At 38.5% G+C, this 18,385-nt stretch overlaps 1 protein-coding gene across 1 annotated transcript in view; it reads left to right on the top strand.

Moving 5' to 3' along the window:
• Nucleotides 1-18,385, top strand: part of LOC126292316 (mitogen-activated protein kinase kinase kinase 11-like) — a 576,187-nt gene that overhangs the window by 530,977 nt on the left and 26,825 nt on the right. The window contains exons 8-10 of the mRNA XM_049986253.1: nt 897-1,173; nt 5,947-6,214; nt 14,650-14,934. Coding sequence (XP_049842210.1) covers nt 897-1,173; nt 5,947-6,214; nt 14,650-14,934 — 830 coding nt within the window. The remainder of the gene's footprint in view (nt 1-896; nt 1,174-5,946; nt 6,215-14,649; nt 14,935-18,385) is intronic.

The raw sequence follows: 18,385 nt of genomic DNA on the forward strand, positions 1-18,385 counted from the left end.
GGGGGGAATTTCATCATTCTTAGGCATCCATATTGGTGAGAATTTAAACTGGAAAAAGCACATTTTGGAACTTCTAAAACAATTTAGTTCGGCCACATCTGCCCATAGAGTCATTGTAAATCATGGAGAGAGACAAATAGCTGAGTTGACACATTACAATTTCATAATGCCATATGGAATTACGTTCTGTGGTAACTTGTCTTTAAGAAAGAAAGTTTTCATTGCTCAAAAATGTGCTGTAAGAATAATATGTGGTGCTTGATGATGATCATCGTGTGGGCATCTGTTTAAGGAATTACTGTAGGTTTTTTGACTGCAGCTTCACGGTATATTTATTCACTCATTAAGTTTATTGTAAATAATCCACTGCAGTTCAAAAGGGACGGTCATGTACATAATTATAATACAAGAGGAAAACGGGGTTCATTGCACCAATTACGTCGTCTAGCACAAAAAGAGGTCCACAATGTTGCAACCAAAATTTTTGATCAGTTACCTAGTGATATAAGATGTATGACAGGTAGGAAAGTAAAGTTTAAGAAAAAGTTTCCCCTTGATTACTCCTTCTATTCCAATTTCTATCAGTGTAATGTCAATGTTAAATGATTAGCAAAATGTTTCTGATGTGAATATAAGTTGAGTTGTTCCACATCATTTTATCATGCAAATGATCTGTGGAACATAAAACTGTGTGTAAATTGGGTTAGTTTAGCTCTAACTACTGAGGAAAATGTGAATAACATGAAATCATACTTCTGATTTTTGATGAATCCTTACTTTATCTTAATGTAATCTTGAGAAATAAGTACATATTGATTGTTAATGAGGTGGTCATCATTTGAGTTAGGGAAATGGTAGAAAATGTATACTAAGTTGTTTATACCTGTTTTCTGCAGACTACGGAATGCCGGACCCTGACCGGGCACCACCGGAATACGTGTCGGCTTCAGGCCCGCCGGTGAGTGGATCGGGGGCGGGTCCCCCCTACCTCCTACCGGCAGCAGCACTCTACTTCGACGGTCTGGCCGCGACTGGTGCGGGCCGCTCCGGGAAGCTGTCCATCATCGAACTGGTGCTGTGCAACGTGGCAGCCATGCTGGCAGGGGTCGCAGCAGGGTTCGACATCAGGCTTGCCAATGCCGCCACTCTGCATCCACGCCTAGTGTCAGACAGGTCTCTGCAGTATGCATTCACCTCTTGTATGTCTGCATTTGTCATGTATAGGAATTGTGTTACTTAATGGTGCGATTTCGGTGTTCAGCCATATACTACCACAGCTCACCGCACCTGAAAAAGATGACTAGTCAGTATTCAAAATATTATGGTTATAAAAAAGGAATCAGCAACTCAGCTGAACACCGCTCTTTAACTATTTGTTAGCAGGAGATAGTTATGTATGCAGTGCAAACAGATGTAGTATCACTTTTACTGAAGTCTGTACATGAATCACTCTGAAAAATTTTCAATGAATTGTCATTCTTTTAGGTCATAAACACAACAGCAGCATCGAATCTAGGATTCTTTAAAACACTGTGTAACTTTTCAAAGTGATAAGAGTGTGTGGCTGCTTTTAAGTGATGAGAGGGCCCTCTGTTGTGCTGCTTCACACATTATTGAGACGTTACAAACGTGAAGTTGAAATGGGATTTTTTCCACACCATGATGTCAATACAGGTTTGGTGGAAGATAAGTGCATGAAGCATCACATTTGACATTCTTTTCCTTCTGTGGCTACAGAGGCCATAAGTTTGAGATATAAGTTCTCCCAAATTGTTTTAAAGAATTTTGGAGAAACATCTTAATGTGAACCAGCATAGGATTTTGATAAACCGTAAAATGTACCTTGTGTTGTCAGTTGCTGAGCTGTTTCACAGTGTCCCTCCTGCCTTTGCACAAGGTTGCTTCCACACACATTGTTGAGCTGCCAATACAGGCAACCTTGTGCCCACTTCTGTATGACCGAGGAGTTGGTGGTGTGTCTTCTGTAACACTCCTTCCCCCTCCATTAATTCTCATAGTTCAGTTCTTTACTTAATATTTTTATAACCTTCTTCAGTTCTGAATATACAGAAACTTAGCACATATTTTCTGTATTTAAAATAGAGCATTACACTCTTTTTCTATCATAAATTTAATACTTCATGACTTTGTGAAATAACTTAAAGAGGTGCTTTTTGAATCTGTCACTCAAGGTTTCCACTCATGACAAACTTATTATCCAATTGTTGAGATGTTTGCCCCTCTACGTCTTTGGTTGCTATGTAGAAAATATGAACATGTTCAACCTTGCCCCCTGACTACAGTAGTGCACCACATTAATTAATTTCGACAAAAACTTTACACGAAGATATCAGAACCATTATATTAAGACAGTGTCACAGACTTTTTAATGAGAAAACTAGTCAGAAACCATGGATACGCAATGGACAATGGAGAGATGTATGTTAAGAATGAAAAAAAAAGAAATACATAGTGTGAAACACAAGACATAGTTATAAATCTAAAGAAAATAAAATGGATTTATGTGGGATGTGTAGCCAGGTGAATGGATGATAGTCTGAGGAAATTCTTTGCTACATTTCAGAAGATGTGGAAAGACCAAATTTATTGTGGGCAGATAAGATAGAGGAAGTTACAGGAGTGACATGGAAGCCTAAAGCATTTTGTAGGATGAAGTATCTTCCTGGTTGGTTAGAATGCTTTAGTGTAACAGAAAATTTATATTAATTAGAAATATTCAGGGATCTTGAACAAATAAAATACATCATAAGAGACAAGCAATTGTTATAAGCTGTGTGATAACAATGTTGTCAATGGTGGACATTGGCTGACCTGGATATGTGCTAATGGAGTTTGAATAGGCTGAAAAGCTGCTACTTAAAAGACATAAAAAAGAGCTCAGTTCATTTGAAAGTTACTCTCTGCATCAGGTGCATAGATAACAAAGCTTGTGAAAATCATGGAAAGCATAGGAGACATTCTTTTTGAGTGTGTTAATCCACATTGTGACTGGCAAAGAACTAGAAATATAAGAGGCACACCATGATACCTCAAATGAGAGACAAATATTCATTCAGCCTGAACAAGTGCTTAACATTCAACATTCCAAAAGAAAACTTGATAACAAAACATAAATCTGGTGCAATATACATTTCAGAAGCATCAGTTGTGTCACATGAACTTGACTATGTATGAGAACGGGATTTTTGGTCCTGTTCTCCTCCTGGTTTGAAAGAAAGTTGCTGTCAGTGTAACGTACATATGTTACAAAGAAAAACATTTGTTCAAGTCATCAAGATAAATGTGTCGGATAAGATTTAAGAGTTTTTGGCAAAAGGAGCTCTGAAAAATATACATAGAGTTATTCATTTGTGTTCCAGGTTGTCAAGATTACATTAAGATCACCTGACATCCTGCACTGTTTTCTGCAGTCATTTGTAACTGTATTTGACTTAATAAATTATCTCCAACTTATACTCTGATTATAACTAACCACAAGCCTCATAGTGGTACATTAACCTGAAAATTTCAACCTGTTCACTACTTTTTCACACTTGGTGTTGTCAATGACAAACAAATAACACAAAATCCTTGTAGCATCTTCACACAGAACTAAGAGACTTGATGAAAACTGGACTTCTAAAATGTACGAAGCTATTCATGAAAATATCTATTATTTTGTTGTAATTTGGTATTCCAAAAGATTACCCTGGAATTTTTTTACATTACTGGTATTGATAGCACTTCCAACAGATAGTGATTATCTACTGCAGAACTGTGGGAATTTCCTGTGATGCTTCAGGAACGTCTCAAGCAAAACTACTGGTGTACTGTGTGGGTACTCTGCTGAGGGAAAACCCATATCAAGGAGGTGCAATATTTGCTTCCCAGTATTTTCTTATAGTTTTATTAAATCACTTCAGGCTCAATCACATAAACGAAATGGCATAGCAACAACAAACATACTCAAAAGTTGAAGTACACTGGACAATACAATTCTTTTGAGCAAGACATGTAAACTGCTCACAGATTCACCACGAAATTCTATCAATATATGGACCAAATGCAATGTCACCTCCAGCTGTAGTGAAATGATGATAACAATTTGACCAATGCTGCATGGAGATGTGGGTGATGCTGATCAGGAAGGAAGACCTTTGACATGACCACAGTTGGCAATGTCCACATAATCGAGCTAGAACATCTGGGGGAAAGAAATGCTCCAATGATATGGACGTTCTCACTGTGGGTCTTGAATGGCTACACAACGCGAGCATGGATTTCTGTCATTGAGGAATTGAATGATTGGTACAATGCTGTTTACAGAGACTTATTTATTTATTTATTGTTCCGTGGGACCACATTAAGGAGAAGTCTCCATGGTCATGGAACGAGTCAATACATGAAATTATAACACGATTGTAGAAACAGATAAAATGAAATATAAGAAACATATTCAGTTGAAGATTGTACAAAAAGATAAAATGAAATATAAGAAACATATTCAGGCGACAAGTCGTTAGTTTAAATTAAAGAAAATCAAGAATGTAACACTGGAATTTGCTTAATTTTTTAGCTCTTCCAGGAGCTCCTCGGCAGAATAGAAGGAGTGAGCCATGAGGAAACTCTTTAGTTTAGAGTTGAAAGTGTTTGGGCTATTGCTAAGATTGTTGAGTTCTTGTGGTAGCTTATTGAAAATGGATGCAGCAGAATACTGCACTCCTTTCTGCACAAGAGTCAAGGAAGTGCATTCCACATGCAGATTTGATTTCTGCCTAGTATTAACTGAGTGAAAGCTGCTAACTCTTGGGAATAAGCTAATATTGCTAACAACAAACGACATTAAAGAAAATATATACTGTGAGGGCAATGTCAAAATTCCCAGACTATTGAATAAGGGTCGACAAGAGGTTTTCGAACTTACACCACACATAGCTTGAACAGCCCATTTTTGAGCCAAAAATACCCTTTTCTGAATCAGAAGAATTACCCCAAAAAATAATACCATATGACATAAGCGTATGAAAATATGCGAAGTAGACTACTTTTCATGTTGAAATGTCTTGGTCTTGGTGTCTATGCTGGAAGACAGTGTCACATATCTGTGTCACTTTGAAGTGTAGTGGGCATTTGATGAAAGTTACTTAGCCCGCCATAACAATGTGTTACTCACTTTTTCAAGTTCCTTCTTATAAATGTACAAGACACTGTCCTAGCTTTCGAGCTTAAAAAGGAACAGCATGTGATGTGGACCATAGGATGAGAAGCGCACACTTGTTGTAAGGCTGAGGCAAGATCAATCGGGAGGTGTCAAAGAGTATAGGAGGTCAAAGATAGTAAACTGAAATGAACAGTTGCAGCTTCAGTTAAGATAGGAGGATAGCATTAGAAGTAAAGAAGGATCAGAGGAAGAGAAATAAAAAAAGATAATTATGAGCAAGAAAAGGGGGGATGGGTGTTAATAGAGGTTATGTCTGGGAGGTGTTTGGGATTCAAGAATGTGTTGGAGGGTGAGTTCTGATCTCTGGATTTAAGGCAAGCACCAGGCACTCAGATCCCTTGAGTCATCTTGTAGACTATGTTTAGCATGTGGGCACTGGTTGTCCCGAAGCCAGACCGTTCTTCTATGCCCATTCATGTTGTAGGGCTCTATCTGTAATGTTCACAATGAAGCATTCCTTGATGTATGTACAGTTCTTATTAATTTTCTATTTATGATATTCTTATTAGAGAATATTCAAGTTTGAGACGTCATCAACTTCTCCAGCACCGAGTAGCAGACCATGTTGCTGATGTGCTTTTGTGAAGAGTAACTTACACGGATTTGCATAGGAGTCACACATATTCAGCACTGTCTTTCAACTCATCCTGTGTCGGACAAAGTAAAATCACTGTTACCATTACACTGCAGTGATACGGAAACTCAAATAAAATATTTTATTTCAGGTCGGGTGAGGAGACTTCAGAGCGTGGCCGCTGGTGGTACCACGAACGAAGTGGTGGCATCCCGCCGCACCTGTCACCCGACTACGAGTTCTCGACTGCGTCGGGCTACTCTCATAACACGTACCACGGCCCCACACGGCACTCCCGGCCGGCTCTCGAGGATGCGAGGCCACTGCGGTTTACGGATTCTCCCCAGCACCTCGCCGCCCAGCCGCAGCAGCTGTCACCGAGGAGGAAGTCGTCGAGCACCAGTAACGAGGGCAGCGATGTAAGTGTGGCAGTATTGATTTGTCGTATACACTTCCTCTGTACATATGGCAATAACAACTGTGCACTGATCTGTAGGGAGAGGTGAGTATAAGACTAGAGCAAGAGACAAGTGATGTGGAAAATTACTGGTGAGAAGATGAAGGTTGTGGGATAGCGACTATCAGAGATTTCAGCCAAGGAGATTATGGGAACAGAGGCTGCACTGGAGGTATTGTTCAGAGGAGCTGCTGTTGGGTGAGAAAGGGGAAGCATGTGGCAAGTGGCTTGGGTGTTGAAGTCATTGTTCTAGTGGCGTGCAGCACATTTGCCAGTTGACTGATCGAGTTTGCAGTTAGCCTCGGTTTGGTGATCGCCATTTGTGTGCACAAACAGTTGGTTAGTTCTCTTACACACACAGAATGCTACACAGTAATTGCAACACAGTTGGTATACAGCGTTATTAAAAAAGCTGGACTCAATTAATTAATGTTTATTTCATGAAACATACGGTGGATATGGCTAATCTGCACACTTTTGGAAGAAAGAAGACTTAAATTTTTGATTAGCATTGCTAGGGCACTGATTGTTGAATAAACAGCTGCTAGAGTGCACACACCCAGTTAGCATCATATGTAAGACGGCTGCTGTGCAGCACAAGGTGAGTGAGCAGTTTCAGTGCAGAGGGTATCACACCTCCAGTTCCGGCACTGATCTACCAACTACGAAAGCCATAAGCCATTGGAATAAGCACCCAACTTAAACTTGATGTCACAATATTCATTCACTTACAGCGTCTGCAAAATGGCCATCAAATGTTGCAGCATGAGAGAGACTCAACAAAGCTAATTAAGTGATTTATGCCTTAATGCAAAACAGAGATTTTGGACCATTCTTTACCTTAGAGTGAATTGTTAGTGGAATAATGTACTTAGAAATGTGGACGCACTGGCCTTTTTCTCAACTTACTGAGAGCTCACGAGATTTCATTTTTGAACATCATGGAGCTCCACTTGACTGGAATACACTCTTTCAAATTCTAAAGGTGGCAGGGGTAAAATACAGGGAGCGAAAGGCTATTTATAATTTGTACAGAAACCAGATGGCAGTCATAAGAGTCGAGGGGCATGAAAGGGAAAGCAGTGGTTGGGAAGGGAGTGAGACAGGGTTGTAGCCTCTCCCCGATGTTATTCAATCTGTATATTGAGCAAGCAGTAAAGGAAACAAAAGAAAAATTTGGAGTAGGTATTAAAATTCATGGAGAAGAAATAAAAACTTTGAGGTTCGCCGATGACATTGTAATTCTGTCAGAGACGGCAAAGGACTTGGAAGAGCAGTTGAATGGAATGGACAGTGTCTTGAAAGGAGGATATAAGATGAACATTAACAAAAGCAAAACGAGGATAATGGAATGTAGTCAAATTAAATCGGGTGATGCTGAGGGAATTAGATTAGGAAATGAGACAATTAAAGTAGTAAAGGAGTTTTGCTATTTAGGAAGTAAAATAACTGATGATGGTCGAAGTAGAGAGGATATAAAATGTAGACTGGCAATGGCAAGGAAAGCGTTTCTGAAGAAGAGAAATTTGTTAACATCGAATATAGATTTATGTATCAGGAAGTCGTTTCTGAAAGTATTTGTTTGGAGTGTAGCCATGTATGGAAGTGAAACATGGACGATAACTAGTTCGGACAAGAAGAGAATAGAAGCTTTCAAAATGTGGTGCTACAGAAGAATACTGAAGATAAGGTGGATAGAGCACGTAACTAATGAGGAGGTATTGAATAGGATTGGGGAGAAGAGAAGTTTGAGGCACAACTTGACTAGAAGAATGGATCGGTTGGTAGGACATGTTTTGAGGCATCAAGGGATCACAAATTTAGTATTGGAGGGCAGCGTGGAGGGTAAAAATCGTAGAGGGAGACCGAGAGATGAGTACACTAAGCAGATTCAGAAGGATGTAGGTTGCAGTAGGTACTGGGAGATGAAGCAGCTTGCACAGGATAGAGTAGCATGGAGAGCTGCATCAAACCAGTCTCAGGACTGAAGACAACAACACATGGAGCTCCACCTCATTGGCAACTCAGTGTTTGAGAATTTTTAAATTGATCCTTCCTGCATGGAAAAAGAAGACTTGGTTTCAATATTCTGACTGCCGAGAATTGTTAATTTCGTACCATGACTTTTTCTTTAGGGCCTTTTTAAAAGTGGCAATTTACATTCCACTTCTAGAAACAACCCTGGCCAACCCACGGTTGCAGTAAACTCGATAGATTGTGTACATGCTCAGAAATTGTGTAGCAGGAGAGGGAGGGATACACTGAACATTTATAAGCTGCGTTTTTATATTTCATGAACTAAAAACTGATTAAATTTGAGCCGTTTTTTGAATAACAGTGTATAAGTTGGGTGCTTACACATGGCTTTACTTTTAAGGCAGCATATGTCTGCAGCTGGATTGCAGTAGGAAATGGCGAGAGGAAGGGGAGGGGGGGGGGGGAGTTGTTTGTGACAGGTTTTGCAACTGGGCAGTCTACAGTGAATGACGCGTGTCCTGTAGGACTAGTAGTGTGAGGATGTGTTTGAACAGTAGTTGTGAGTGGTGCAGGGATGAATTCTGGATTTCAGAATAAAATCTGTGAAGCAGTTCTTTATGCTTTTTTCTTTGAAAGCTATCAAGATTGCTTACTTAAGGTAGCCATATATTAGTGGAAGACTTTGGCATTTACAGCAAATGTTGACAACAGAAATCTAGGGAAAAATGTCTTATATCAAAACAAAAGTAATGTTGCAATATTCAATTCACAACAGCTATGGTTCACTGTTTTATCTATAATTTACGTTTCAACTCTTGCCAGGTAACCTCTTATGCTAGTCCACTTAATAGTGCTTCGCAAGACATATCTGTAGACATTGTAAGACACATTGACAGTTCGTTTAGTTTTATGTCAGTGTATGGAGTATGTAATTTTGTTACACATCCAAAAGTAAATGGCATAAGCTATCAGTTTAGGAAACAATTGAGTGGTAGAGCTTTGCAAGTGTGTGGCCCACCCACATGATCTGCACGTGCCTGTGGCATGCGAGGTGCAACACAAATACACTCTGCTAATGTTGATGAAGTTGCTGAAGATGACTGATGCTGCCTTGCTTAATAGCACTAGCAGAGCACCGGCTGTGCAGATGTCAGGCTATTGTCAATAGCCACACATATATCATGTGCTTGCACTATCTTGCAAATAGGCTGCGAATTTGCAGTTGTGGGTGCACATGCACAGTGTACTTCCAATACCACCAAAGTTAGGCAAAATTTATGTGAATGACTAATAAAGAATACAAATAAAAATTATTATTTGTTATTCACAAACAGCAAATCATCATCTGTGAATAAAAACTGTTATGATTAATAGGTAAATCTGAAATCCAGTGACATTTATTGCTCCAGTTCTTTGTTATTTATTAAACAAATGCGCATTTTGTTGCCATTAATTAGTTTTCATAATGACTCCCCCAAATGTTGGATGGAATGTTTATTTGGTTTTTGAAGATCTACCACTGTGATCCATTACAGAAAAAAACATTCTACATTTTCAAAGAGGATATTGGTGTGTTATATCTTCTCTTGAAATCATCTTTATTTCAGGATAACAATCTAAGGCTCTCACATCAGTGTCTCCTTTGGTGAAAATTGAGAAATCATCAATTCTGCTGTACTTTTGGCAAATTACTTTGTTGTTACTGCATATTAGTTTCAATTCCCAAGTCACATTAAACATAAATTTTCGTTTTTACATTTTCTTTTATGTTTATGGACAGCAATAGTGAACTATTTGTTTTTAAATCATGGGTAAGATGCTGCTGCAAAAGTTGTAGTTGGTTCAGAAGATTGAAAAAAGTCGTTCAAATTTTGTATTGACACTTTCCCAATAAAAAAGTTGACCTACAAACTCTTTTCCTTTCCAAAACTTTTCAGTCTCAAAACTCTATGTAAATGGATTGACACATGCTAGCTAGAAAGGTGGAAACCTTATTCAGAGTTGGCCCTAAACATTTTAAGAGACTTTCCAGAGTGTTGACAGTTGTCATTAGCTGCTACTGAGTTCTTATTTTGTTCACTCATTTTGGAGCACTGCAGTTACAAACAAACTGCATAATTATATCAGTGAGACATCCATATCTGACAGTGTTAGCAGTATTGGCACTCTGGATGAAGGTGCCATGGTGGCATTCCCATCTTTGGTTACTTACATAAAGTACTTCTGCATGTTAGGAGAGATAGGGGGCAGTACTGGTAAATGCAGAGTCAGCTAAATTTGTTAGACTGTGAAACACGTATAGCCATGCTCAACACTGTATTCTACCCCCCTTCTTCCTACTTCCATGTATTATCCACTTTACACAAAGTCTTTTATGAAGGTCTGAGAGGAGCAAAGATTACAATAAACTTTCTAGTTTACTTAGCTTGTCATGTTAAGATGGCCCCAGTTCTCCTCGTCTAAGGGTCTGGTTTTTGAAGCTGAAAATATGTCTTGAGGTCCTCGCGTTTGGAAAAACAAATTTGAAGACTGTTGCTGCAGAATTTTTGTTTTTATGTAAATATATTTTCTCACATTTTAGTATATCCTATGGTCTTTTGATTTTTCACATTTACAAAGTCAAAATTACATTGTTCATGCAAAAATACTTCCAATAATTCGTAATTTCAAATGTTAAGAAAAGAAAAAAAAATTTAGTTGTACATTCAGAACTATTGATCAAAACTAAAATATTGCACAAAGTACTTCCTTTTCATAAATTTTAGCTTTAAATATAACATATTGTGTATAAATAAAATAGAAAGAAACTTCCACATGGGAAAAATATATTAAAAACAAAGATTCCAAGACTTACCAAGCGGGAAAGCGCCGGCAGACAGGCACAATGAACAAAACACACAATGAACAAAACACACAAACACACACACAGAATTACTAGCTTTCGCAACCGATGGTTGCTTCTTCAGGAAAGAGGGAAGGAGAGGGAAAGACGAAAGGATGTGGGTTTTAAGGGAGAGGGTAAGGAGTCATTCCAATCCCGGGAGCGGAAAGACTTCCCTTAGGGGGAAAAAAGGACAGGTCTACACTCGCGCGCACACACACACACACATATCCATCCGCACATACACAGACACAAGCTTGTATGTGTGGATGGATATGTGTCTGTGTGCGAGTGTACACCTGTCCTTTTTTCCCCCTAAGGGAAGTCTTTCCGCTCCCGGGATTGGAATGACTCCTTACCCTCTCCCTTAAAACCCACATCCTTTTGTCTTTCCCTCTCCTTCCCTCTTTCGTGAAGAAGCAACCATCAGTTGCGAAAGGTAGTAATTCTGTGTGTGTGTTTTGTTCATTGTGCCTGTCTGCCGGCGCTTTCCCGTTTGGTAAGTCTTGGAATCTTTGTTTTTAATATATTGTGTATAAAATTATATAAAAGTTTCCAGAGAAGTAATTGAGATAATACAGATCTGTCCAAAATTCAAAAAATAATACTGGTATTGACAACTACTGTTGAGAAAAAGTAATGCAAGAGGAAGATGTCCCGTTACAACACCCCCCTCACATTATATGGAAATTATGTTTTCACAATATTTTGTGACCTCCTATAAGATTTGCCAGGTGGTGTACCAACTGATGTCAAAAGGTAGAATACAGATTGTTGAAGTTAAATTCGAAAATTACTAGAAAATTTTAGGGTGTATATCATCACCTCCCTATGAACATAAGTATAAGTCAGCTTAGAAAAAACTGCAGAAGGTATAGAGGGGAAATACATAGCATCTGACAAATATCTGATTACAAAAAACAGATGAGTAGTGAAATGGCAAAATTAACATATAGTGACAATTTCCAAAATTATGGACAAAAATCACATGAAGTTGCTCAAAATGTAAGAAAAATGCCTACTATACAAGTCATAATCTATACATAAAAGGGATATGGCATTCAAATTTTCAGATCTATGGAACATTCCGTCCCAAGACAAATGATACAAAGTCTACATTACAACATACAAAGTCAAAATTACAACATGACAATACTAAACTATTGAAATAAGTGCAGGGGCTATGTAAAGTACTAGAATTACAAATTGCAAGTTTACATCTTTACAGTCACACCTTCAAAATCATCAAAAGGGAAGAAAAAATTCAGAGCCTAAGTGTATGACGAGTGAGCTAACTCAAGAATTTCACAGCAGATGCTGACCAGAAGAATATACTCAATCACAAGTAGGAATATAGCACAGACTCAATTAGTCACATAAACAACAGTATTTAAGGATATATTGCCTCATGAAATGAGAAAATAATCAACAAGTATTAGGGTCGATGCTTACAATGTGGGGACCGACCCATGAATCCCAACCACACCAGGTACACACCAACAGAAATGTTTCGACACAGCAAAATGAAGAAAGTTCATAGTCATATATCAATAAGTTGTATGGAAATGGGGACCTAGAAACGACAGAGATAATTTGTCCTCGCCATAGCCCTCAGTGGTTCACAACCCCCACTACAGGCTACAGCAATCCACTCACCCCACTGCTGCCCCACACCGAACCCAGGGTTATTGTGTGGATCGGCTCCCAGTGGATCCCCCCCTGGGAATGCCTCACATCAGACAAGTGTCACTCCAAAACCACCTTAAAAACCATCCACAGACTGGCTGGCACACCAGAACTTGACACTAATCCACCGGGCGGATTCGTGCCATGGACTGGCATGCTTTCCGGTCTGGAAAAATATAATACTTACTACCGTGGCCATTTGTCAGGAGATTTTCAAAATAGGTGGTTACATTACAGTAGACTGTAACTGCTAATATTTACAGAATTAATATGCTGTCAGAATGACACACTGTTGTTGTTTAATAAGTTTATCATACACAAAATACGTAATCTTGACTGTTGTAACCTAAGTGCTGTCAGAACAGAAATCTAACAGACATTTTTTTCATGTGCTGCTCTGATAGTCCCTGTTAGCATATTCATCAGTAGAGTAGAAGGAGTTGCCTATCAAAAAGTCTTTCAAACTCTGTATAAACTGTGCTTTATCTGAAACCAAGTTTTTAATGGTTACTGAATATTGGACCCCTTTTTGGACCAAGGTAATGATCTTACGTATTTATTAGTGTCTTTCAAATTTGTGTGAGTGATATACTAATTGGATAATTATCTAGTAGAAATTTGTTCAAATAATGCTCATCTCTGCTTACACTAAATCTTGCACTTTCTTTATGGTGATTCCGGTTAATATTATCGACTATAACAAGTTCTATTAATTAATTTGCTTGATTTACTCTTGAGAGCCAGCCTACATTGTAGCTGGATTGAAGTTTTTTTTGTTAATTATAGACAAAGTTGACAATTATAGTATGTTGTTCCCCAACATAAATCTTTTTCATTTGTTCTGTCCAAAATATGTCTCGGTGCTACTGAATGTCAGTATTATTTCATCAGCTATTCGTTCAAACAAATTTACAGCTCACAGCTAGATGAGTGACCTTCAGTAACATCCTGTATTGTCAGCTCCTTAATTTTCAATAGACACACTCATACTGAGCTGCTATGGTAATATTTGATGAATCTCAGACATACAGCACACACTTCCTCTGTAGAACGTGTAAAATCTACAGCTACAGTGAAATTCTAATTCTGAATTCATTCCGACATTTGCTGGACATATTAGTGCCATTACATTGTGATGAAACAGTGCGGACTCCATGTTTCCTTAGCAGGCCACTCTATGAGTGCATGCCACTCAGTAAGTGTGTGACAGTGCGTGCAGAAACTACTGTCCGTGTGCTTCTGCAATGAGTGCGAAGCAAGTGGTAGGGCGGATGAGTGTCTATCACTTGGTTTTGCCACTCACATGCAGTGTTCTGTGGTGATGTTGCAACTGACATATTACTGCACGATTCTCCACATTATCAACAAGGCTGCACCGTTTTGTTTTGGCTTCTCTGATGGCACGCTGCTGTTCTGAGGTAAGGGCATCTCAATGTGTACCATGAATTGCAAACATATAACTGCAAACAAACAATAATTTAATTATTTAACTTCATTTTTTTAACGTTATGACTTTCTCTTGCATTTGGGACACACACTGTATAACTGTCAATTCTGTTGCTGTTGTTCTTAATTAAGAGTTCAGTCCAGTTCCTGTTTTGCACACTAATACAAATAAGTGAATACTCCTCTTCTGCCCAGAATGTTACAGATTTTTTTTAAATAGTGTCATTTACTACATAATTGCCATCGAGCAGCAAAGTTGTCCACATTTTTTACAAAGAGCCAAAGGAAATCTTGTTGTTTTTAATTATTCATTGAAAGTAGAAGCACCACAACTGTAACCATAATTTGAAATTGTACAGTGTTGTTTCTTTTATCTGTTCATGCAAGCAGACATGTTGCTATTTCAGATGTATCCGCCCCCTCCACCTGCACCTTCTGGGGGGATGCTGGAGCGGCACTATGCAGACTACGAGGACCTTCCGCCTCCACACATCCTCCCACACCACTATGCGAGCTACCAGCCGCCCCCGTACCCACACTACGTACCTGCAGCACACCATTATGCGGACCGTATGTACCCTGAATTTGCGACTGGTGCCAGCGCCACGCCCCCGACGGGAGGGTCTTACGGCTACCACGAGATGCAGCCTTACGATGGGAGCCGTGCCGTTTACGAGGGCAATCGCACGCCGGTAAGAGGATGGCTACAATTCGTGTCTTTTCTCTTTCACTTGTGTTTTGATGTTGAGATTTAAATTTAAAGTCACAAAATCTATAAGCTGTTTTTGTTTGTACCTTCTTCTGATGTTTGTGGTTGTAAAAATCATACGTATGTACCTATCTTGATAGAATGCAAATATTTTGTGTCATTACTTCATCACTCATTCTGATTACTTAACCATACTAATGAAGCAAGGAGTATTGTACCTATCATCAGTTTATCTGCAATCCCTGGCCAAACTGTTGTTGTGATGAGCACCAATAAGGATGGAAAGGAACACATGAGATCCCATCACTTATTACATTCTGTAAAACAATGTCTAAAACAAGTATATTTTCAACTAGCCAAGAGAATAAAACAATTACTGACTGCAGTTTTGTAACAGAATTTTAATACTGAACATGCTAAGAGAATAAAACATTTTAGTGAAAAACAATCTCCTCTGAAAGACTTCCACTACCCCACATCCAAAGATGTGATCACCCTCTGCATTGAAGTCTCTCCTCCTCCTCCTCCTCCTCCTCTCCTCCCCTCCTTCCCCTCCCCCCTATATCTCCTGTCCTTCACTCTGTCTGTCCATCTGCCTCATGCTCAAATGTCAAAAACACTTTGAAATTGTGTGCCTCCCTTCAAACACCAATGCAGAAATGATAATTGCATAGCTGTAATGCTTGTGCATTCGTGATGAATAAAATGTGTGTTTGTATCGGTTAAAACAAAGTATTTTAACAGATCTAAAACAACAGGAAAGACTAATGCATCAGAAACTGTAAGATATAGTACAAAAACATGATACAATATAGTGCGTTTCCCTCTGGAATGGACAAAAACCACAGAAATATAAAATTTTTTGTTGTTTGTCGCTGACAGATTGTAGAATGTATGATATGCAAAGAGTAGAGGCATGCACACAGCAACTTGTGCAGACACCTAAAGCTGCTACCACATTGGAATGCTACCAACTAACTGCATCAATGCATGTGGGTGCCCACTGCAGAATGCCTGCACTACTTTATTTTTTTTTTTTTATTTACACGTCAAGTTCCATAGGATCAAATTGAGCAGCAAATCTCTAAGGTCATGGGACATGTTAGTACATAAAATTACAATATAAAAGTAATAACAGATAAAAAATAAAATGATTATTAACCCAAAAAAGTCAGTCCATAAGTTTAAGTAAACACAATCAACAATATAACAAGAATCAGCTCAATTTTTCAAGGAACTCTTCAGTTTTGATTTGAATTCGAGTGGTATCTTACTGAAAATGGATGCAGCAATATATTGCACACCTTTCTGCATAAGAGTTAAAGGCTAATGCAAAATACCCAGACTCGTAAACAAGGATCAACAAGATCTTAGTGAACTTATACCTTTATTGCCTGAACCGCCCGTTTCCGAGTCAAAAATATCCTTTTACAATGGGAAGAGTTACCCCAAAATGTAATACATTATGACATAAGCAAATGAAAATAACCAAAGTAGACTAATTTTCATGTCAAACGATCACTCACTTCGGATACCTTTCCAATAGCAAAAATGGCAGCATTAAGTCTTTGAACAAGATCCTGAATGTGGGCTTTCCATGACAGTTTACTATCTATCTAAACACCTAGAAATTTGAATTGTTCAATTTCACTAATCATATGCCAGTTCTGTGAAATTAAAATGTCTGGTTTTGTTGAATTGTGTGTTAGAAACTGTAAAAACTTACTGTGATTTTGTGTTAATTTATTTTCTACAAGCCATGAACTTAGGTCATGAACTGCACTATTTGAAACCAAGCCAATGTTGCACACAACATCCTTTACTACCAAGTTAATGTCATCAGCAAACAGAAATGTTCTACCTGTAGTACTAGAGGGCATATCATTTATATGAATATGGAACAAGAGTGACCCCCAACACTGATCCCTGGGGCACCCCCCACCCCCTCCCTGACCGTACCACACTCAGACCCCACCTCACAGCCATTCTCAACATTGTGAGTAATGACCTTTTGCTGGCTGTTGCTAAAGTAAGTGGTGAACCAGTTGAGAGCTACCTCCCATATTCCATAATGGTCCAACTTCTGGAGCAATATTTTATGATCAACACAATCAAATATGCCTGGTATTTGAAACATTTTGTTTAACCCATCCAGTACCTCACAGACAAAATAGAATATAGCATTTTCAGTTGTTAAACGACTTCTAAAGCCGAACTGTACATTTGGTAGCAAATTGTGTGATATAGAATAAGCAATTATCCTTACATACACAGCCTTTTCAATAACTTTAGTGAACACTGATGTCATAGAAATAGGTTGAAAAGTGTCTACATTGTCCTTTTTTCCCTTTTTATAAAGTGGCTTTACTACTGAGTACTTTAATCATTCAGGAATCTGACCATTCCTAAAGGAAAAATTACAAATATGGCTAAATACATGGCTAGCATGTGCTGCACAGTACTTTAATATTCTGCTAGGCACTCCATCATATCCATAAGAGTCCTTTGTCTTCACTCATTTAATTATTGACTGAATCTCCCACTTGTCAGTATCACAGAGGAGTGTTTCAGACATCAATCTCAGACAGAAAGGCTTTTGCCAAGAGAATGCTCAGAAAATGATTGTTAAATATCTGTTTTATCAGTAACAGAAATATTATTACTGCGAACTGACTTTCTATCATCGATCTTGTGCTGCTGACTAGACACTTCCTTCACAACTGACCATATGGTTTTAATTTTATCCTGTGAATCAGCTATTCTGTTTGCATACCACATACTCTTTGCCTTCATAAAAACATTTTTAAGTGCCTTGCAATACTGTTTGTAATGGCCTACTGTAGCTTGATTGCGACTACTTCTAACATTTTGATCTAATTCTCACTTTGTTCTGCATGATATCCTTATCCCACTAGTGAGCCACCTGGGCTGCCTGTTACTGCTAGTACCCCTTTTAGAACATTCTAATGGGAAGCAACTCTCAAAGAGCATGAGAAATGTATTAAGGAAAGAATTATATTTTTCACCTATGTTATCGGCACTATAAACATCCTGCCACTTTTTCCCCTTGACAAGGTTTAAAAAACTGTCTATTGCTGCTGGATTAACTTTCCTACACAATTTGTAATTATATGTGACATTTGTTTGAGTACAAAAGCATTTTAGTGTTAAAATTTGTGCCTCATGGTCTGAAAGGCCATTCACTCTTTTACTAACTGAATTCCCATCTAGTAATGAAGAATGAATAAAAATATTGTCTATGGCTGTGCTACTGTTCCCTGCACCTTAGTTGGAAAAACATTGTCTTCATCAGATCATACCCTTTTTCTTGCACCATCATATACAAAATTTATATTGAAGTCACTACATATAACTAATTTCTGATCCAGAACCCTCTCTAGCTTGAGCAGAAATGCCCTGGACTCAGAGTTATG

The sequence above is a fragment of the Schistocerca gregaria genome, chromosome 9 (assembly GCF_023897955.1).
Source record: "Schistocerca gregaria isolate iqSchGreg1 chromosome 9, iqSchGreg1.2, whole genome shotgun sequence".
NCBI lineage: Eukaryota > Metazoa > Arthropoda > Insecta > Orthoptera > Acrididae > Schistocerca > Schistocerca gregaria.